General features: G+C 34.1%; 1 protein-coding gene across 1 annotated transcript in view; it reads right to left on the reverse strand.

Moving 5' to 3' along the window:
* Positions 1–25,580, reverse strand: part of LOC149774062 (E3 ubiquitin-protein ligase TRIM33-like) — a 111,999-nt gene that overhangs the window by 72,437 nt on the left and 13,982 nt on the right. The window contains exon 3 of the mRNA XM_089945724.1: positions 2,877–2,900. Within this exon, the coding sequence (XP_089801850.1) occupies positions 2,877–2,900 (24 nt within the window). The remainder of the gene's footprint in view (positions 1–2,876; positions 2,901–25,580) is intronic.

Raw genomic sequence — 25,580 nt, forward strand, 5'->3', positions numbered from 1 at the left:
TGTTTTCGGTGAAAGTGAATTAGCTTATTTCCGTGTAACGCATTCAAAAGTATTTTCAAGGGTGGTTGAAACGATCAATCGCCTGATTAATTAATAGAACAAAATAATATAAAGTTACATAGTTCAATTGTTACAGCAACTTGCGCCAAGATGATTGGTTCGCGACATTCCGGTGAAATTGAGTTTGCGTGTAATATTTTCAAGGACTAATATATTAATATCATTTGCACGACTGGTACAATACATTTCTAAAGACACGCTGGAGATTCGCTAATGCGTGATATAGGTACCAATCAATTACATTTTTGCCACAGTTAGAACAAAGTGTAAAGTCTGATGTCTGTAAATTATCTGGCGACGAGGTAATGTTGTCATCGTCTCGTTTCAATACCATAAACTGTACCGCTATGTTAATACCACTTGGCAAAATCATGATCGTGTGTTATTCGACATTGATTCCTTGCGTAATAAACACAAACTATAAAGAAAACCTCTCCGTGGACCTGACAAGCATTTAAGTAATATGACCCACGTTGAGATATATGTCAAGTAATTGTGTTATTGAAGTTGGTTGTACTAATCTCGTGATAACTGTTATAATGGTTTGCAATAACAATTGAAGATATGGAACCAATCTAGCGACAACTGATGACGGATGTTATCACCGAAAGATCAAATATGATCTATACAAATTTAAGATGAACGTTAGTCCGAACAGACGTCGGTCCACATCCAATGGATGTCAACCATATTTACTCGACAGTGGCGATAACGACTTCCACGACATCCACCCATAGGCTATGTAAGCGGCTCATTCAAAGACATACTTGATTGTTTCATTGTGCTACAAAAGCACATTCATACTATGGCTCATCAGCACATTTAATGCATTGTACGTCATCACGTTGCGGACTATCGGTACACCAGCACATTCAAGGCTTTTGGAATTCAGCCCAGACCAATATATACTGTTTGGAATAATGATAGTACATTTGAGATTATTTGGAATATAAATCACAGTAATGTATATTTAGAACTTTCACTTCTGTGGTCTAAGGAAATGAATTAACTGTTGTATTTTTCTTATTTAATTTGTTTAGGTTGATTAGTTCAAGATCTAGATTCGTAACAACAGCAATTACACGACTTTCATGATGGATGCCATTGTGGCATACTTCATATCAGAATGATACCATTTCTAATTAGTACGTATCTACTATGAATCGTAAGAAGGATTTGATGAAAGCACAATGTCGACTTGAACAGTCATGCAGAATAAGTAGTTATTTCCAGCTTGTCTAGATGGCAACTGACAAACATATTAGAATCAGCGTGGGCATTATTTTCATTTAAAACCAAATAAACATCAAAAGAAGTATTTCAGTGCAATGGCATTGCTGATAAAGCCATTGATTCAAGAGAAATATTGATAACAAGATTTTCAAGATCGCCACTCTGACATTAATATTCGATGCCTGAATGACATCGCTAGGACCAACTTAATTTCATACGACTATCCATTCAGGAGGAGTGGTTATAACAATAATTTTATTGATGGCCATTGTGTCGTACTTTAGAAGGAGTAGCAACAACGAACCCCTTGTGTTGACTGACGGACAGAGAGAGCTAACGCATACATCTGGACTACCTCCGATATATTTTTTCCGTGGGAAATTAAGCACACGTTTAGATATAACACATGCTGCCATGAAAGGTAAGCAATATAATTTGTATATTGGACAATGTTCTGTAGAGTGTTTTATAAACTCTTGAATATCTATGAAACCAAATACACTTTAAAAAAATACCAATATAGAGTAAGTATGGTCACGAGTTTGAAATTTGGCGGCTGTGTTTTGAAACGGAGTTACGCCATTTGGACTATCTCCGTCATATTTTCAGTGGAAAATCAAGCTCACATTTAGATAAAACACATGGTGTCATGAAAGAAGGGGGTAGAATGTGTATATTTGATAATTGTTATGTGCAGAGTTTTAGACAATATTTAATATCCATTCAACGAAGCACATTTAAGACAATCTACCATTTGTAGAGTAATTATTTTCACCAATTTGATTTGTGCCTGCTGTGTTTTGAAACAGACTTGCGCAGGTATTGCTAGGTCATATGTAAATATAAGTAAACGTTCAATTAATATTAATTTAATGTTTTGGCGCTCAATAATGAATTGTAGCCTGGACAACCACTAAAGTCACACAAGTAAACCTGTCTTTTTTGTGACATTAGCATTTTAACAACGACGGGACTATATTATGCTCAAGCTACGCATCACATACGTTTTGTTGAATATGATAAGAAAGTGCTGTCCGTATTTCTAAAATTGTATTCCAGACACGAAGCAAGTTTCGTAATTACATTTCCCTTCTTGTGACCTTGAAATGTGAGATATAAAAAATAATGTTAGTCATAGTATACATGTGACCTTCAAATGCGAGATACAACATAACAACGTTAGTGATAGTATATATTTAAAAAAAGTGCAACTGTTTATCATCTCAAAGCTTGTAAAGTTAGTGGCCTGGCAGTCAATACTTTAATAGGATGAACAGCTGGTCGATCGATGTCAAATTATAATAGTCACGTTATGAAACAAACGTATAATTAATTAGCCAATACAAGTGTCCGTTTGTACGTATTTGCTAAAAGAAGGACGTTACTTCTTTTTCCCACAAAATCAATAAATGCGCGATATAGATACAATATGACAGGGGTTTAAAATAATCCTTCCTTAGTAGGTGGTAAAAGTGGGGAAATTTTGGAGAATAATTAGTTTTCATAAATATATTCGATTATAAATCATATAATAAATGTAAGATTTGTGCTTTTTCACCCTAAGCAGCTATAATGTTACTTACTCTTTCTCTTTTCTCTCCTTCTTTCTGAAAGAATATAATAAGTCTGATATTAGACAAGATAATATAAATGCCACGCATTTGCTCTCCAAAAGGGAGAGGACACGCATACACATATTCGTCATACTCGTAAATGGAAATACAGAGCAAATCATACAGTGTAAGTCATTGCATGGAACAAAGTAATCCAAAAAAGTTGTCGTTTTAAATAATATATTGTACAATGTGCCGCTTATGTAAATCTTTGAATTTCAACTTTTAGGTCATTTCTTTATCCTGCAATGTTTCAGCAATTTAGTACTTCTTCGCCTTTAGGCAAAACGTAAAGTGCGCTGCTAATTACAACAACAAATTGAACGGCAGACAACCCATCATCAAATCTGAACTGCCTTTCTGCAGTTTGTGTTATATTCTTCTTTCACTGCATTTACCTTCAAACTGATCGTATAATTATCAAGTCACTCATCTGTCAATTGTCATGTGGACTGATATAAGAAAAACGAACCGGGGATGCGGTAAGGTAATCTCAGGAAAGTGGGCAAACAAAACGAATATTGTTTTATTTCAGAATAGTATAACGTTGTCAAAAATGTTCATCTACTTATTTTTTGAAGACATTAGCTGTCATTCTGTTTTACAAATACATGTCTTTTCTTCAATATTTGATTAATTTATATAATTAAAGATTTGTTTTTGTTGCACAAATGCCTGCAGAACCTCCCTCTCTACAATATATAATACTAAAAATGATAGGTCAGTACATAGGTATCAATGGGCAGTATATGTTTAATTCTTACACAAAATTGATAGAAACGTGTTTTTGTATGTGCTGCTGTAAACATTCTTGAAAGACAAAGATAATATGATTATACGATCTTAGCAGGTTCCCTCACTGTTCTCATCAAGGAAAAGAAATAGGTTGTAAATTATGCAACGACGGCACTATTCTATTCTAATTTGGTGCACATTGCACACTTGATACGTTTTCGAGCAGATAATCTTCAGTTGATATTTGAATAGTAGAAGAAAAGAAAAATAAAAAGATTGCACTTTCATAACAGTTCATCTTACACTATAAGTTTTTTAGAACCTTTCTCTCTACAGTAGATACAAAAATGATTATTTTTGTTAATCAATGTCATTTGAAAAAGGAAAGGAAAATGTGAATCAATCACAGAGTCATATGAAGGCAAATGATATCTAAGTAGATTGTTATAAATGGGCAGTGTGTGTTTAATTTTTATACAAAATAATTATGAAAAATGTTTTGTGTAGTGCTGCTGTTGACCGTTCCAAAAGACAACGAGTATCTGATTAGAAAATCTAAAACTATGAGTTTTTCAGACCAATATGCATATACTTCTCTAGATGTGTTAGACAACATCAGCTGCATAATTTTTGCCAAAGCTGATTGTTTCATTTTCTTTCATGCGGGGCATAGACATACATTAGATAATTATCGGAGTGAATAAGTATACAACGTGATAACTTTCATGACAAAATAAGATGTCAACCATAGCCAAGTGCACTTTGGCAAGTTATGTCTCTATTTGTCTAACTATATATATATATATATATATATATATATATATATATATATATATATATATATATATATATATATACTGGCTGAATCCAATTCACGATTCTTAATGTCAAAACTTTATTATATTTTGATGATATACATATGCTAATATGTTGTCATTTGTCATTTATGTATGGCTCAAATATCTAATTTGCAATTGCATGATTCTGCCAAAAATTCGTTGCAATTTACCCACCGAAATAATGAATAAACGTTACATATATATATTAGATGCACATTCAAGGTGGATGACAGCCGTTAATTCGACTTCATTTAAAGATCGAAGAAAACGCAATCTTTAAATAAAATGGTATTGATGTAACTAAAGTATGACACCAAGTCCAATGGAAGCTAAAAGCAAAATAGCAAAATCAATACCAAAAATGGAAACACAATCAAAATATATGCTAAAATTAAATTAAACGTTTTCAGTACCGAAGCATTAAGTAACAAACAAATCGATAAACTGTGCCACATTGAAAACAACAATTATTAAATAAACAGATGATGATTCAATGCAAATAAAATGATTTAATACAAAAAATGATTAAATAAAAATAAAATGATTAAATACCAAAAAGGATTAAAAAAGATAAATAAAAGGGCTATGAGGATACTGTATTTAGTATCGGTTGCATATACACATCTTTGAAATCAGAATTGGTATTGTAAGGAACACAATCGAAGAAACACAACAACAAAATGGTCTTGGATAAAGTAGCAGATGGAAAAGTAACTGTTTGATTTTATATTACTGTTGAAGGATTTAACGCCATTTTCAGCACAATATAGGTTATACATGACGGCCAGAATAAATGGTGGAGGAAGAACCCGGGAAACCCCGGAAAGAACCAATGACCCACGAAATGATACTGGCAAGCTTTCTCACATACCCACATTGGCCGAGGCCGACACGCGAACACATGCAGACAGAGATGAAATGGCAGTGATCATTATCGGTGAACGCTTAGACCACTCGGCCATTAGAGGCCCATACGACTGTTTGAAATAAACGACATAAATGATTTAACTATCCTGACGACGGGTTCTGTGACCTAGTGGTTAGAGCTTCCGCAAGAGGTTCGAACCCCGGCCGAGTGATACCAAGGACTTAAACAAATGATACCAGCAGCTACCTCGCTAGACTCCAAGCATTAAGAGGTTAGTGTTAGGACTGATCGGCCTTTGTGTCAGGATAATGTAAATGGGTGTTTGAACTGGCAAATTTCTGGTGATCTAACAAGAATACATTAGTTGAGACCAGAGAACCATTAATTAGATTTATGGAGACAAGCGCGTATCATATCGCCATACTACCGTGTACGGTAATGTCCTTTAGAGGGAGAATGTTGTTCCTAATTAAGCATTTGTTTATACAGCAGCCAGGCGGACTATTAGGGACAAGGAAAACTTCTTTTTTCATGGTAAAGCTGCCACAGTTGAGAGATCGCAAAAACTCTGTTACTTAAACTACCAGGTCAAGCTGACCCTGACTTTGGCGCCTCTGGAAAAAGGCGACAGAGATATTTGATTCTGATTGGTTACGTTAAATAAGGGGCGTGTTTCCCACACAAAATTTTCTAAGTTTTTAAAATCGCCACATCGGAAATTATAATCAGTCAAAGCTTTTCCTATAAGAGGTAACCCAAAAAGTAGGACTCCTTGGGATTTGCAAGAAATTCCTCGTTAAAAAAAAAAAAAAAAAAAAAAAAAAAAAAAAAAAAAAAAAAGAAAAAAAAAAAAAATTTGTCCAAAGGGGACTATTGTCGAAAGGAATCGACGAACTAATTTACCGATTAGAGGGAGGAACGTTGAAAGCAAAGGTAGTGTGACCATTCCATGTAATGTGTTGATGCCATATATAATGCTTTGCTAAGTTATTTACTTGTAGTTGCATGAATCTTTTTTCTACATTCGTGTAATAATTTGCTTGATGAAGTATAATTGTGTTGAGTTTATGCATAGAAAGTCATACATTAATCTTCTTTAGATAAGTTTGACGAATTGTTTGAATTTGTCGTCTTGTTTACATAAGAATTATGTTCTAACAATTTAGTGCATTAGATTAGTTAATATGATTACGAGAATCCGTGTGAATTCGCCGAATTTAGAAGATTTCATGTATGCTTAAGAATAAGTGTGTATTGACTGAAATGATCTAGTAATTGACTGATGTGATGTATCCTATTTATTCGTTGTGTAAATTGAGGCTGGCTCAGAACCCCAGGCCTCGCGTATGTGTTAATGTGTAAGGTCAAGGCGTAACGAATTAGCCATTTGACTAACTAGGGTCATTATAGGACGTGTGGAGTCGATTGATAGCCTTAGCATCTGTTTAGCACTGATAGTGAAATCTGATAACGAGGGAGAATAATGAAGAATTAACTGTTTCAGAAATAACGGAACATTTAGGTTGTCTCTATTTATAATTATTTAAATGGGAGAAAATAGGCTCCTGAGACGTATAATCCTGAGACGTATACTAATGAGACGTACAATCATGTGACGTAATCCTGCGACGTATTAATTTCTGAAACGTATTCTGAGAGTATCCTGAGACGGATGGTGGAAAGTATCACCCAGAGATCCAAGGGTCTGAACAGCTACAGTGGAATCAGAACAAACTGGGGACGAGCAGGTTATGAAATCGTACAAGACGTTGACTTCGATTGTTCACTCGATCCTATGATGAACTAAATCTATCAGTAAACAGATCGGCTATTTTATTTAAATCTATTTGCGTTTCTCTTTGTATTTCGGTGAAAGTTTAAATTTCTAAAAGCAGAGTATATTCCTTATGTAATGAATTTTCACAGTGTTTTTTATGTAATTGATTAAATTGTTTGTTTACATGTACGGGGGCTCGTGTTGGTTTGTTCTATATACATGCTCAGATATCTATCTATTTCACCTATAAGTTTCACCACTTATATGTATATTTACTAGAACCGGGCAATAACATCGAAGGCGGTCAACCCCTAGATAACGAAAACCAAATTTGGCGGGACACCCACCAGGGACAATTCTGCCCCCATTACAGGTGGGTCATGACGATATATGTCTGAGGCATGATGCCCCAGTGCTAGACATCACTATAAGCTGTCACACTGCAGACATCCTAGCGATATGATTAAATATACGTTCAAAATCCAAATCGCACAGACACAGACACAACCATGATATCGTACAGAAGAATTAAGAAAAATATTAAAGAACAATATTGAAACCAATAATAAGACAGCAAACTTTCAGCTGGGTTAGAACAAAATTAATATTTAAGGTACATTGAGAAACAACTGCTACCATTATTAAGGCATAACTATATCTAACTTTGCACTAATGCATGTGCTGTTCCAAAAGGATGAATTGAATTTATTGCGACATAATTAAAGGGCAGAGAACTACGTATGTAATTCAATTGTGAACATTACCCGCTACATAACCTTTTCTTGTAGGACAAATTAAATAGCTTTAGTTGTTGTTGTTGTTGTTCCTTTAGGTTAACGCCATTCCTTAGCGGAAGACATGATAGGCTATACATGGCAGCAAGTATAGCTGGTGGAAGAAGAACTATGGAAAAATCCGGTGAGAACCACCGACACACGGGATTCTACTAACAAGCTTTCTCACGTATCTACATTAGCCGAGTCTGAGACTCGAACCCACGCGGGCAGAGGTGAGATGGCCGTGATCGGTAAAGGCGAGCGCTTTAGAACACTAGGCCCCTCTTAAGAAGCATATTAGTGGAAACGCTATCGCAATATTATATTTCATTCAGAACTGGCAATAACAAGATTTGCAAGATGGTCATAGTGGTGCCAATATTGACCCATGATCGGCCCCATTTTCACCATAATACGTTTCTTAGTAGCAATATCACGTTGACATGACCATCCATTCAGCAGAAGCGGCGATGGTAAGAATGACAAGAAGGCCACCATTTCCAGAACTTCAATTTTACATGTTATAGTGACTTTCCCGTCTAATATGCAATTAAAACAATACTTGAAAGTCTCATTTATTTGTGTAATATATGTTTCATAGAATACCTTAGCATCAATTTAAAATAAGGTTCAACCTAACTCATTGTCTTTTATTTATTTTAGAACTTAGCTCACAGCGTTGAAGTTTAGTCTGATATGCTTTCTTCATACAACCACAATTGATCTTGAATGGATGTTATATAATTATATACATCTGTCCAATCGCACACTTAAAATGTTATTATTGTACATACAGCCTGGAGCTACGGTCGACACTTGAACTATACAATACTATATTAACGGTAACATCTCGGGAATCATTTATTGCTATATATTTTAAAACTTTTAAAACATTTGTGTGTAAACTAAATTTTTATTTTCAAATCAGTAATAGGTCGATGGATGGTATAGTTGTGCATAATGTTTCTGCTGAAAAAAATGTCAATTTTTTCCCTGTGGCCTAATGAAGGTAAGCGTAAGTAGCGAGTAGGATTTTCTAGAAAATTCACAGTACCAACCGCCAAGAAATTATACCTGAGTTTGACAACAACACTTTGGACAGAATGCTTTATGATGAGGTTTCAGATGAAGCTGGTGTACCAAGCGATACCACACATAATAGAGAGGAACAATAATGTACTCTACCGATTAAATCTTATATAGGACGGGAGTCATAAAAGAAAGAATCAACCTAAAAATGAAAAGTAAAAAAAAAAAAAGAGAAAAAATGAAATGCGCGATATTATAAGAAAGTTTCAATATGTAAATTAAAAAAGAACAAAAAAGTACAAATTTTGGACGCAGCGGGTTACAAGCTTGCAACCTCGTGTTTCGCAGACAAGAGTCATAAAGGAAAGTTTCAACATAAAAATAAGAAAGTAAAAAAGTACACAAAACGAATGGTTCAGTAAAAAGGAAAGTGCAACATGAACGTAAAATACAAATAAAGAATATTGAGATGCTGCAAGTTCGAACTCCGGACTTTTTGTTTGAAAGACGTCAGACAGAAAAGAAGGTTTGAACATAAAAATAAAAAGCAAAAATAATAATAAAAACATTGAAATGCTTGAGATTAAAGGGAAGTTTATAAAAAATAAATATGGGATTTCGTGAGTTTAGAACAACTTGAAATTTTGTTTCGCCGGCCGGAGTCATAAAAGAAAGATTCCACAAACAACTTTTAATAAAGTAAATTAAACAAATACAAATTAGGATGCGCATGTTGAAGAGAAAGTTTCAATATAAGAATAAATTAAAAGTAAAATAATTTTTACAAAATTGGAATACCATGAGTTTCGAACTTCGACATTTTGTTGGGCAGAAGTTAGTAATATAAGTAGTTTTCAACATAAACATACAAATATTTTAAAAAATAAAATTACAACAACTGGGTCGAGCGAGTTTAAAATAAAGTTTCTACATAGAAATTAAAACATCATTAAAATTATATCAAGACTGGGAACCGGCGAGTTTCAAACTCTCGACATATTGTTTGGCAATCGTTAGACATGAAAGAAAGGTACAACATCAAAATGAAAAAGTAAAAACAAAGCAAACTTTAAAAAGTTGGAAGCGCGGGTTAAAAGGAATAATTCAACATAAAAATGAAAACAAAAAAGATGGAAAATAAAAATGGGACGTGTAAGTTTAAAAGAAAGTTTGAACATAAAAATTAAAATAGGAAGTAAAAATAACATATTAATTAAATATTTGAATGCCCCGAATTTTGAACTCCTGACATCTTTTTTGGCGAGCCAATTACAGAGACAAAAGTATGTATTTTTATATACAATTGCAGTTGTTGAACGAAGATGTCCAAGTATCATTCAGTGAATAGTATGGGGATAGTGGATCAGGACTGGGACTCCTTTTTTGATATAAATATTCGTATTGCTCTTACTTGATAGCTTGCAACATGGTACTGAACGTGTAAAATCGGTCATTCTGGTCCATTTTGTTAAGTATATAATGTAATTTGTACTCTTTTATTCAGGTTCATTTTATCAAGCAATTTAAACAGCATATCAGCCACATTAATGCAAAACAGAAACCAATTGCTTGCTCATTTAGAATAAATGGTACACTATCTGTATTGTACAAGTTCAATATGGTCTCATTATTCATACCCACCCAAATTATGTTCTGTAGCATAGATACGACAGACTATTCTTCCCCGTGGTTTTGAGAATACCTCCATTTATACCAGCGCTACTTTGAATTTAGCCAGTATTAATCTTGAACCCTGTTTTCTCTACAGCATGAAATCTTTGATTTATGACAGTATCTGCACAATCAGCAATATCACCATCATTCATTATGCTATTTAGTCAATGACTGCAACTACACACACACACACACACACTCATATATATATATATATATATATATATATATATATATATATATATATATATATATATATATATATATATATATGTATGTATGTATGTATGTATGTGTGTGTGTGTGTGTGTGTGTGAGTGTGTGTGTGTGTGTGTGGTCTTGAAAAGTGTTTCGATATGACACCGCCAAAACAGACTCGCCATAAGGCATCGAATTAGCCCATATCACAATGAGAAACATTTATGTCGTTGCCGCTTTGTATTCCTTGACAACCGTGCTCGTGCTCAAGAGGAAGTGTTTAATATATATGCCGTGTTTTAAATTATGCATCCAGTATATGTTAGACGTTCAATATCGTGTTCGTATCACACAGCACCACTTCGTTGAAATATTATGTTGATGGTGATAACGCGTACAGATAATAATTGATGTCATGCTGCTGGTGAACACACGCCTATAAGATTTAGAACAGCTAGTAAGAAAAATGATTTCCTACAGTAACTCGCGTAGTTTCGTATATAAATTATCTTGGCGACTCACTAGTCATTTATCTTTTGTATTAAACGACATTATTATACCACATCCAGCTAGAGCACAATACACATACATACATGTTTCATCAGAATGCGCCTGACAATCATTAAGTCGGTGTATTACCGTCGTAGTTTGCCGTATGAGGCACCAGTGCAATGATCTCCCTGTAATATCTGCATCGCTGTAGTCTCCGTTGTTGAAGTTTAGTGTAACCACGGGTTAGCATTATAATGATCATAACGGACACGTCAGTGTGCCTGACAAAAAGTGCCTCTTGGTAAGCTCGTTTAAGCGCGAAATGTGGTTTAGATTTGGTTGTCGCTAATTTCGGACTGAGAACACTCGAGTGGACGTCAATTGTGGCCCGGGGATAACTCACCGATGAAACTCAAGCAGGACAGTATTTTTTTCCGAATAAAATAATGTATGACGACCAAGGGATTTAACCGCTGAGAATTTCCTTTTTCTGACATAATTGTTGTAATTTTGTTGCATGGTACAAGGGATTTTGTCCTTGTCAGTAAGATGAGCCGAATCAACATTAATATAAGGTCATTTTCAACAGTTAAGACCTCCCCTCTATACATCGTCGCGGTCAATATCACTCTATTAACCCTGGCGCAGTGGTATAAGAAACACGACCTATTATCTTATTTATACATGACAGAGGCATTTTCGTAGTAGCGCTAGTCGACGTTTTCAGCTATGGAATCCATGCAACTGGTCTTTTGTTTAATTGAATTGTTGATGTTCCTACTGACATGGCTCGTAGTCATGTGGTGAAAATTTTCGTTTAAGCTCCGTTAATATTTTACTGTTTATATGACTTACCATTGATTTGGTCACAATTAACAACTTTGTGAGGTATATATTTATTAGTATCGCACGTGCATATAAAATGTTTACTATGGCATTAATCACGCACAGACCACCAATCATATAACTGAATATATTATCGATCCTAGGTACCTCCACAGAAACGGAAGAAGTACATGGTGTTGATGTGCAAACGATTACCGTCATGATAACTTTCACGACAATGTCCAGCCCGGTGCTTTTAGACTGCGACTCTGTTAGTTACGATATCGTAACTTGTAACTTATTTACGCAAATTTTGATTGATATCTCCATTGGCTTATCTTTAACGGCATTATGTGTTTGGGTGTGCATTTAGCTCGAAATGTCACCCATATATTAAACGGTAAATACAAGATCAACACAAAACTAATCTGTAAATAAATCCCCTCATTATATTTGACAAGCGATCCGATACGATCCGCATTGGGATTTCTGTCAAGTAATCTTGTTATTGAACTTTGTCCCATATTTGGTCCGCTCTCTGTCACATTAATGTATTGGCAACATGTTAAATCATCCGAGGAGCATACATTTCAAACCTAAACCATGTAACAAGAAACACCACGTACGCTGTTGACTACACCACCGACGCCTCCATTGGTGTCACTGTCAAAGCTACTATCAAGGAATGTTAACTTCAACGGAAGAGTTGCTGCGGAGAAAAAAAAACTTATGTGAAGTTAAACGTGAAACGTGAAAAATGAAAAGCTGCTGAAACGAAGACGGTCCTGTGAAATATAAATCTCGTCGCAGAATATCAAACAGCTGTTGTCGTCACGTTCGGAATCTCGGTCGTTTTCGTCGATGCAAAAATATTTTCACGATAACAGGACAGGAGTACCATCAACGTTTTCAGTGATAATTGTCCAATACTACGATAACCAGTTAAGTACTATCCTGCTATGCAATAACGAATCGAGCAAACCTATATAAACTAAAGCACACGAAAACACAACTAGAGATCGAAAAACCCACCTACGAAGCTGATCTGCTAAATCCGAGGGTACATTGTATTCCTTGTCGATAATGGTGTATGGTCTGTTCTCAAGATGTATTAGACGACACAACAGGGCTTAAACAGTTTGACACTGAAATCATTGGGGGTTATATCCTAAATTATTTATCCAATATGCGATAACCCTCCGATGGTTTTATCAGCCACGGCGGCGGTGATCTCTTGCTAGCTGTTGTCGTAGTTTTTAATGACAATTAAATATTTGGCAACGATCGAATGACACCTTATGAAGGGGGTTATGCCGTAAGATCATTTATGATCTACCTCGATCTGAGGCGAAAGTATCTCCGAGCAAGCGTCGATCCGGATCAAAAGGATGTCAAATATATCTTGGTTACAGTGTTGGCAATGACTCTCACGATAATCACCCGCGCATATTTTATCCTTTATAATATTCTTCAACAACCAACCATCGGGAATGTATCGCGTTAAAATGAACTATAATCGTTTGTTACAATTCTCAGTCTTAAACTAAGTAACAGAAAAGAGCGAAAGGCAACAAGTTTTGTCAAATTCAACAAAAATAATTTGTTGCCCTAGAATAAAAACGTGATTATCTAAAAAAGCAATAGCTAACAGTATTGCGAATTAAATCCCCAAAAAATCCTAGTATTTCAGAACAAATCATAATGATGTAAGTCCTGAATAATATTTAGTGGTATGCCAAAATAAATCCAACTATGAAAGAGTTGATGTGCCTGCGATGGCCTTCGACGTGGAGATGCGCCAACAGTCGTGTATTGGATCAAGATAATAATCCAAGAAGAAATATATATATATATATATATATATATATATATATATATATATATATATATATATATATATATATATATATATATATATATATATATATATATATATATATATATATATATATATATATAATCATTTAAATGGCACTATAAATCCAGGTCTCTATGTCCAAGAGTATTATTTTAGTAATTTGTATTTCCAGAGAAGAATGTTTGAATTATACGATTTATCCCAAATCAAAATACTACACAACAATAGTAGAACTTGCTTCTGCCTAGACGTTATAATACGAATGACTAATTTTCCAGTAGGCAAGATTTATAATACAAACTATCATAAGTGACACTGATGAGAGTCTAAGTTAAGTGTTCGAGATAAATTATAAGGTACATTAAAATGACGCATTTGATAAACATCGCATACGCACTATCTAGCTTTGTGAAGATTTACAAAGACATTGACACAGCTTAAGATAATAATCGTAATATTTATCCTTCAGAAAAAGGTAAAAATTGTTTACAAAACTTTCTCTGATTTAAGACAAGGTCAGCTACTATATATAATTGCCTATAATGCATATCGGGAAATCAAAATACTAACTAACAGAAGATACAAATTAAATATAACACTGATAAATAATGGCATTTGTAGGTTTTACACTGGCTTCGATGGAAATTGTATATGTGATTGTCGCCGCTTCTGGAACTGTACAAAAAATAATAAGTCGGATCGACAGAGAGGCTACGATAAAGGTTGAGTGAGAGAACATGTCCCGGATAAAGACAGGATACTATAACAAAAATAACGCGATTGATACGTTAAGCAATACGATCAAATCAGTGACGAACTCATCGCAATTGGGCTCATGTCACAATTAATTTTTCAGGGTATAGTATCCACAAATTTAGTCACAGTCTTTTTTAAAGCATCTCGTTCTCTGTCATTTCGCTGATGATACTTCAGTCAGATGTTGGCATTTTAGGTATTGATTTAAATCACATTGTCTGTTCGTTAGAATATTAGTACTATGGTGTTGTCAGCATGAATTTTGACATCAGAGCTCAGCGAATAATGTAAGCAGGGGCATATTTGTATAGTCTCTATGGGGTTGATGTTCATTATTATCATCATGCGTCATGCATGTAGGGTTACACCAAGCAAATATTCAAATTGTGGAGAATCTTCAAATTATGTCAGAAAAAATATATTTCAAAGTCAGAACGATGCTTTTAATCCAAATAAAGGAATATTTAATTTTACTTCTTCATGTGCCGTGATGTCATTTCCACAATTTATTATGGATCCAAATAGTTAATGTATGTGCTTATGAAGGGTGATTTTATATATGTAACACATATATGCTTGTAAGGCTTTCAGTATTTTTTTTAACATAATTATTGTCTACTTAGTGAGATAGTAAGGGGGAAGGCTATAGTAGAACCTACTCATGATTTTCTCTACGCTATTTTAAACAGTCAGAGAATGAAAAATGTCAAATGAAATATAAGTGAAGGGGATAAAATGTACTTTAACCAGCTCTATTTACCTTGGATGAAAGAAAAAGAAAGCATCAAGTCGAAGTACGTCTGGTACAAATTGCAATCACAAATTGCAATCATTTGTGCTGGATTTTGTTTTTGTTATGCCATTGATTGACAACCTACGGCATTATAACATAAGCTGCTATTTCATTGTAATGAGTCATCTTGCTTAAATAGTATAACCCTTTTGGAGGAGCAGTGTTATGTGTAAGTAACTGATATTGTGTATTTGACCTTCATTGAAGGTATAATTTTTCCCAATTTGATTTGTTGTCATCCTTATAAGTGCTGCTACTACTCTAGGGTCATAAACTAAGTAACACAAATATCCAAAATGAACATGTTGTGAAAATTAACAAATAATGTATTTGTCAGTGTTATCAATGTTATCAATGAAATAGAGGAACTTACAATATTATGAAGTGAGTAAAAAATAATCCTGAAAAATAGTTATATTACATTCAATAGAACGAAAAGTTTCGTATACATTTCAGAACCAGAGATATACTGGTCAACCAAGAATCTTTGTCAAAATGGCGCTATCCATGACTTATGATTATTTCGCAATAGTTACAAAATTAAGAAATAGTCTACTGAGTACTTTCTATTTGTTTTGAATATTCCATGATAATAATTTTCATCTCAAATAATATATAAATACAAAACATAACACGTATGCAGATTTGATGTTGTAACAAAAGCACAGGACATAAGAATGGCTCTCAAGTAGGGATGAAATCTGTTTACAAGGATCTCAACTGATACAAACCTTCAAGATGCTCTTACGACTACATGCTGCAATATGCTCCACCTGATATATGTTACCACTCAATCTATTTCAGAATGTCCATTCACGTGACCTATCTCATCCAATAGGAATTAACTTAATTATTCTAAGATACCGCCTGTCCAGACTCCCCAATGAAAAAATGTATGAATCGTGTAAACACACTTATCAATAATTGTATTACTAGTAATTTTCAACATATACAATAGCATATATATGTAAATCCTATGCAATGATATACAAAATCATGTATGAGGTGTTACTGATTTTTTTTCCATTGGAAATGATCAGTGTCCCAGAACATGATGCTGCGTCATAGTCAGGTGACATTCTGTATATAAAAGAGGTTTTGAAAACAATGTTCATCCATATTGTAAGATCAGTCTGTGGAATCATTTTAAAGTATAATCAGATATAATTTGGAAGGAATCGTTTATTTATATTATCGATTGGAATTGGAAGGTGCTCATTCACTTTTTGAACCAAAATTGTATTTTCTGATATTGAGAACTCTTTCGAAGATTACTTCACAATAGTATCGTTGTGGTACATCATCACGTTCGAATCATTGATTATTCAAAATTGTCAAGGATATTGTTATATCAGCGTATTCAATACTACTTGTTCATCAGCACGATCAAGGATAGCGTTATATCAGTACAGTAAATATTTCGTAATTTATGCAGAACATTATATAGTTTTGGACAATTAATAGGACGTGGAGGAGTATGTGTAATTTAATTAGGAATTCTCTAAGTGTCTTTTTCATTTTACTTTGGGTTAGTAGGGAAATAAATTGTTTGTTGCATTGTACTTAAAGTGCTGGTTTTACATCCAGATTTACGCTGCTTAGATAAGGACCTACAGTCGTACAAACATAAATAACATTATTTTAAGATGGATGTCATGATAGCCACAGTCGACATGACCAGTCAAGCCTAATAAGTATTACTATCCTGAGTTTCAGGCTCGCCGCTTATAAATATATAGCAGGATTCATTTACGACCTAGTAAACACAGTCCCATACTGATATAACCATTCATTCACGAGAAAACAAAACGTGGTAAAAAGGGTTTTAAGCTGAGCATTGTTGCACGCATTTTCAATGTTTTAATAGCACCGTTAGAACCAACTATACATCATGTAATATTCTATCGCAAAAAAAACGATGTTCACACGATCATGATATTGCAATGGCCAATTTTTATATTAGATCATCTGAGACCAACAAAACATTATTAGAAAGCCTTAAGTAAACGCCCTATGTTGATATTTACATTCATTTAAGGGCAGTATCAATAATACGATTGTATAAGTGTTGGGGTGATACAAAACCACATACGCGATTTATTTCGAGTCGGGCGAGAAAAAAATGCTTATAAGGCACAAAAGATATCTTAACACTTCACAGATGAACAAATAATATTACAGATTGTGGTTAAAGATATGGTAAATTTAAAGAATAATTACGATTAATAAATGTCCTCGCTTTAGCAATAAAATAATAACTTTATGCAATAAAGAATGTGTACGTTTTGGCTGACAAATACGCCTAGGCTCTCTTTTTATGTTTTCTCTCTTTCTTCACGAAATGAATATATAAGTGTGATATTAGAAATAATGAAATTATCTTCGTTTATTTAATCTAAACCAAATTAATAGATGAACATGTGCATATTGGCGAATACAAATTCAGTAAGGTCATTAACCAGATGAATACACTTGTAACACTTCTATCATCTCTTATGAATGAACAGTGTACAGCTGATTAATTCGGCAAATACAATGGAAAACTAGCCAATAATGAAATTTGCAGTTTCCACAGTTTATATTTTGTTTTATTTTTCGTTCTTTTACTTCTCAATACCAATGTCAAGCGAGCCTACTCCTGGACCACACGTGAAGAAAGAGAACCTTTTAAACATCTATCAAAGGTTTATAGTGTAATGTGCCGGATACTATACAAGTTGACGGGATGGCAGATGAGAGTACAATCATATAATAACAATAATCCTGGTCTTCAAACAAACGTATAATTCAATAGAAGATGCAAGTGTCAATTTGCACGTATATACTGAAAGCAGTATCGCCAGCTTACAATAAAACAGATGAATTAGTAAAGGAGTTATTGGTATGTATGTATGTATGTATGATGTATGTATGCATGGATGGATGTATGTATGCATGCATGTATGTATGTATGTATGTATATTTGTATGTATGTATATATGTGTGTGTGCCTCTTTCCATACCTATAAAGGGGTATTTCGCTTGCAAACGGATCATTTTTATTGTAAATGTTGTGTCGTTTTCTTACTAAATGTCACATATTTTAATCTTAAGAATAATATAAATAGATTAACGACATTTTTGAAATTACACCTGAATAACAATGTCCATTTTAATAGTATAGCACATAATGTTGATTTAATAACTTAATGTGTGTTATGGGACTCAAGGAAGACAATTTAACACTATGCTTCCATCTACAGAACCAGCTTCCATCTACAGAACCAGCTTCCATCTACAGAACCAGCTTCCATCTACAGAACCAGCTTCCATCTACAGAACCAGCTGGTGATAAAAATATTTTAATGGTAAATTATATGAAAATGAAGAAACTGACAACAAAGAAACGGGCTTTGCAACCTATGGAAGCGTTTATATGTATATGGTTCAAGCAACAATGATTACTCATAACAAATGAAATAAATCCAGATATGCTGTCAAATGATGTGCCGACATATCTGGGTTGGCGATCGGTTTTATCTTATAATCAAGTGTACATGGTACGCACTAAATATTTGAATGCGTGTGCAGCTACAGTTAGCATAAACAAAGATCTGCCGGAAAATTAAATTAAGATCAGTGTTGTTCTCTCCAATTATACATAATGATACATACTCTGCAGAAGAATATGGGTGTGTTACGTATGCATTCTGGTACACTGACTTATCAATAAGTCTAATTACATGTGGGCCAGTTTTAGATATCCAATAATCAAGCACTTTTACTTCTGCATTTCATCTGCAATTAGTGTTTGGGTTAATTAGAAAGTTCGGCCTTCATACTGGTGATGGGTGCCAAAATCCGCATCAGATTCAAAGCTATTCTGCCTATTTTCAAAGCTGAAGCTAATCCGATATTCAAAGTTGGGCTGTGATTTAATTCTCACAGGCCTGCACTATGTTGTCCTTATCCAAGCAATCTGAGACAAACTGAATTAACTCCCTTTCCTTACATTTAATGCCTCACCGGCATAAACCACTATTGATAATAGTTGCGATTTATATATTATTGTTATGCAGGTCTACATTTCTCAGATTGTTTCTATATTTTTGCATTTACTAAATGTTTTGACACCACACTTATTAAGAAAGATAAAAAATAGAACAAATATGAATGCAAGAGAATTTAACATTTTGTTAGCATGGAGTAAGTTTTTATTCAGACATTAATACAAAATCCATTAAAACTGCGCATTTTTCTCATCCGAAATCCTGTAAATGTAGACTACATATATATCGATCTATCTACCTATATATCTCTCTATCTATCGATCTATCTATATATCCTGGCTGAATCGAATTAAACATGCTTAATGCCCAAAACTGTTGAAATATATATATATATGTAATTATTTTATCATTTGCCATTTATTTATGGCTGATATAACTAATGCACAACGGCATGATTATGACGATAATTTGTTGCAATATTCCCACCGAAATAATGAATAAACATAACATATACATTTCCAGTGAACTCAAGATGGATGACTGCAGTTACTAGAACACGCGATATTTAAATAAAATGATATTTATGCAACTAAAGTACGACACCAAGTCTAATGGTAGCTAAAAGCACAATACCATAATCAAAAACACTAATGAAACACAACCAAATATCTGCTAAAATGTATTAGTGTCATTTGATTGACTGTTGTTTACAATTAAAGTAAACGTTTTCACTACCGATTCATTAAGGGATAAACATATTGATAAACTGTGCCACTTTGAAAACTTCAATGATTAAATAAAAACAAAATGATTAAATAAAAACATGATTATTAAATACAAATAAGACGGCTATGAGGATACTGCATATATTATAGTTTGCATACGCACATCATTCAACAGAGAATTTGTATTGTGAGGAACAAAATGTAAGAAAGACAACGGGAAATTGGTCTTGGATAAAATAGGTTTCGGAAAATTGTCGATATACATGATTTAACAATCCTGACGACCGGTCCCGTGACCAAGTGGTTAGAATGTCCGCCTCTGATCCGGGAGGTCGCGGGTTTGAACCCCGGCCGAGTAATACCAAAGACTTATAAGAATGGTACCAACAGCTACCTCGCTAGGCACTCAGCATTAAGAGATTAGAGTTATATCTGGTCGGACAGGTGTCAGAATAATGTAATGGGTGGCTCACGATGCTATATGTCTACGGCATGATGCTCGAGAGCTAAACATCACTACAGATTGTCACACTGCAGACATCGTAGCGATATGACCGAAAAAATAATTAAATCAACGTTAAAATCGAAATTGTGCACCAACACAGACGCACATAATCCTGATATTGAACAATTAAGGAAAATATTAGGAACAATGATGAAATTGTGAAGAAAATAGCAAACTTTCAGCTGCTGTAGAAATAAACTAATATTTAATGGACATTGAGAAACAACTGTTACCATTATTAAGTCAATAGGCATGAATATATCAAAGTTTGCCCTAATTGATGTGTTGTTCCAAAAGGACGACATTTGTACGGCATCTTTCAGATAAAAATCTTTGAATTTATCACGCCATAACTAAAGTGCGGATAACTACTTAAGTATTTGAATTACATGAATAACCTGCTAAATAACCTTTTCTTGTAGGACCAAGTAAATACCTTAGTTGTTGTTGTAGCTTAAGGTTAACACCATTCTTCAGCATAAGATATTATAGGCTTTACATGGCGGCAAGTATAACTGGTGGAGTAAGAGCTACCGAACAAATCCGGTAAGAACCACCGACCCACCGGATTCTACAGCAAGCTATCTTGCATACCCACATTTGCCGAGTCAGAGACTCAAACCCACGCAGACAGAGGTGAGATGGCAAGTATCAGAAAATGTGAGCGCTTTAGAACACTAGGCCACTCATGGCCTTTCTTAAGAAGTACTCTAGTGGAAAACCTATCGCATTATTACATTTCATTCAGAGTGGCAATAGCAAGATTTTCAAGATGGCCGTATTGGTGCCCATATTTGACCTCGGAGTCAAACTTGATTCTAGTCCGCTCCGGTGGCCTAGTGGTTAGAGCGTCCGCCTCGGATGCGTGAGGTCGTAGGTTCGATTTCCGGCTGAGTCATACCAAAGTCTTACAAAAATGGTACTAACATCTGCCTCGCTTGGCTCTCAGCATTGAGAGGTTAGTAATAGGTCTGGGAGGCCTGTTGTCAGAATAACGTGACAGGGTGGGACATCATGCTACATGTCTGCGGCATGATGCCACAGTGCTAGACATCACTATAAACTGTCACACTGCAGACATCTTAGCGATATGAACGAAAATGTGTTAAAGCTACGTTAAAATCAAAATCATACACACACACACACACTTGATTCTATACGCATCCTTCATATTGTGATATCCACGGTCACATATCTTAAGATTTTTTTTTTCTCAATGCAAGCACTTCGCTCATGTTTAACGTACAAGCAGTATGTGCACAAAATGCCATGGCAATAGGCCTTACACACACTTTTTACATCAGTTTCACTACCGCGCTCATGATACATTTTTAACAAACCTATGTTTGTATCTGGGTCCACTCAAACGATCATTTGGGATTCAAATGGAAGCGTACGCAACGGACCACCTTTTAAATGTTAAGAATTTATAATTTAAAATTAAAAAGGCCATACATTGCGAGCCAATATGTGTATTCAAAATCAACAAATAATGTATTGTCATCGAATACGGTGTGAAAGTAACAATACTGTAAACTAAATCACAAATACATTTAAAATTTGTATCACATGCAAAAAACATTTATAGCGTTTCAATTGGACCCCTGTATTGAACCTGTTGATGCGCCAGTAGCCTTGAATGAGCTGATTTGCTAACAATCTCCACGCATCACCATTATATAATCCAGCATATATTTGAATACATTCACATTTATCCTAATATATTGATATTGTCCGACCTTCAATGCAAGCTGTGTAAAAATTCCAGTAACTAAATCCTCCGAACACAATAAAACTTGATTACGCAAAAACTAATGTTAAGATACGAATTCATAATTTTGATTTAAACATCCCTTACATACATCGGCACTAGACCAATGTGACAATAACAAATTCTGAAAATGCTCCCTCATCTTAATGGAAAATTACACCAAACTGTGAATAAGGTTAGATCTCTATATTTAAATTTCAGATAATCAACCTCAAAGACATCAGACAGACAATATAATTTCAATGGGGAAAACTAATGTCCTGAACTCAAATCTAAGCAAACATCTGTAAAAGTATTATCCTAAAGTATTGTCTACAATCATGGACAAAAGGTAGCTACGTAGTATGTTCTTTAAAAAATTACCCTTACAGTCTAAAATCATGCACAGAAGTTAAACACATATTATACACACACACACACACACACACACACACACACACACACACATATATATATATATATATATATATATATATATATATATATATATATATATATATGCGTATGTGTGTGAAGAAAACATGATATACCATACCATTTGCGATATCTTAGCATACTCCCCGCTTATTTAGACACTTATATAAATGCCTACCTGGTAAATTACCTGAAACCGGATTGTTCATACCATGAACCATATATCTTACATGCAAGAGTTATCATCGAGATATATACAGCTATCCAATGGACATAAAGAAAGATGCAGATATTCATTGGACAAATAGCTATATACATATATCAAATGTACACATATCAATAGGCCAAATTTCAAAGGACACAGATAAAGACAGATATTCAATGGATGTATATATATGAAAGACATTCAATGGACACATATAAATACATAAATTCAAGAGGCACATATATATAGACATGAAAGCAATGAACAAGACTATATACCAATATTATATAGACATATATATATATATGCACATATATTCAATGGACGCATAGGTACAGATATGTTTTCCATGTACACATTTATATAGACGGATATTTAGTGGAAACATAAATATTGACAGATTTGAATGGATGCGGAATTATACAGGTATATTCATTGGACCAAGAGTAATATACAAATATCCAATGGAAACAAAGTTATAGACAAATACTTAAGACACAATAACAACGGCACGTAATTTTGAACTTGAACTGAGTTTGCTGCTAGTCACAAAGTGGTAAGTTCTCATCAAAAACATAATTACATCTTGCTAAAATTTGTGGAAAGGTTTTCAAATCTAACCCGCATGATAGAAAAAAGGCCGAATCTTCATTTTTTTCTCTAAACAAATATGTTAATTGTCACCTTAAGTTATTGTGATGAATGTATTTAGTTAACGTCAGTGTATGGGTAATTGCCCAAATATTTGCTTGTTAGTGGAGCTTAAGCTTCAATTACTGGCCGAAACTTTATGCAAAAATTGTGAGAAAAATAGAAGAAAAAAAAACACTTGTCAGTAATTGCAGTTTAAATCCTTGTATATATCCTATACAAAGGAGTTTTATAAAATCGACATCTAAATAGTAAATCACTTAAGAGTATATATTTGGACATACTTACGGTTATGTACGTCTCATAGTATCATGTTACTGGTGATATCTACATTATCTTTCATGAACACAAATGACTTAATTCACTTTTTTAACCAAGTTAGAACATTCAGTCGACATACAAGATATATAGATATATATATATATATATATATATATATAATAAATACAAAACCATGTGTGTGTGTGTGTGTGTGTGTGTGTGTGTTAGCGCCTGAATACCAGTGTACTGTTTGAGACGATCCCACTGGATTGAAAAAGGATTCGTTCCATTATGTATTTGATAACATCAGTCTGTTTACTTAGTTGACAATGCAATATGTACTTTTATGTTGATTTCGTAGATGTAATTTACTGCGAAATGAATAACACATGGACACCTAGAAAAACTATGTGCTATTAGGTACGGACTTGGCAGTAGTCTGTTGATCGTTTTGAGGCGCAAAGAAAATGCATGCAGTGAAACACCCGTTTTCAATGCTGAAAAATTCCTTAACTGTAATGAATGGAAGAATTAATATTTTTATGCCAATCTAATCATGAAATTAATTTTATGTTTAGTTATTAACATTAAGTTATATGGTAAATGTCAGAGTCTTAATACAATGAACATATTTCCGAAAATGATAGAAAATAATTCGATCAGAATGTCATAACTCTACTTTGACTAAAATATATTTGTCTCATTGAAGTAATCTTTAAGTCAACCTAATGTGACATGAAATGGTGATACTGATATTTCGTTCTAAATAGAAGCATGCGTACATCATAGATGAGCCGATGATTTTACAGATCGTGGTTAAAGATTTAGTAAATTTGAAGACTAATTACTATTAATAAATGTGCCTGCTTTATGAATCAAATAATAAATTGTTACAGCACACAATGTGTACATTATAGCTGACAATTTCGCCTATTGCTACAATGTCTTTCTGAAATGATTATATAAGTGAGAAATTAGAAACCGTGAAGTTAACTTCGCTTATTTGCTCTACGCAAAAGGAATAGATAAACACATACTGGCAAATACAAATAAAGTATGAGACTACAGTAGCATTAACATAATATTCCACAAGAGGTTGCAACTAACAGCAACCACTACAAGGGTTGAGTACTATTCAATTCGCTCAATTTCAACTTCATTGTTGTTTTCTTTTTCATCTAAGAAGAAACAAATCTAAATAAACGAACTGAACACTTTTCAATCACTCGTTATTCTAATCGTGTATAGGAAAGTGCTATCGAGGCGCACATACTCAAGCAAGCAACCAGACAAATATATTTGCAGCACTTGTATCATCTCGCACAATGGTACAGTGTCTGCTGACTACAACAGCACATACAACGGCAGACTAGCCCGTAATCAAATTTGCACTTTCTACAGCTTGTAATTGGTTTATGTTTCATTCATTTCCGCCACAAAACCAATGTGAAGCTAGGCTAGTCATGGAGTACATCTTGAGATAATGTCATTACAATGATCGCTATTTCAGGCACTTTTAGGGAACATAAAATA

Source organism: Sinohyriopsis cumingii, unplaced genomic scaffold (assembly GCF_028554795.1).
Source record: "Sinohyriopsis cumingii isolate HCF-2022 unplaced genomic scaffold, ASM2855479v2 utg000426l, whole genome shotgun sequence".
NCBI lineage: Eukaryota > Metazoa > Mollusca > Bivalvia > Unionida > Unionidae > Sinohyriopsis > Sinohyriopsis cumingii.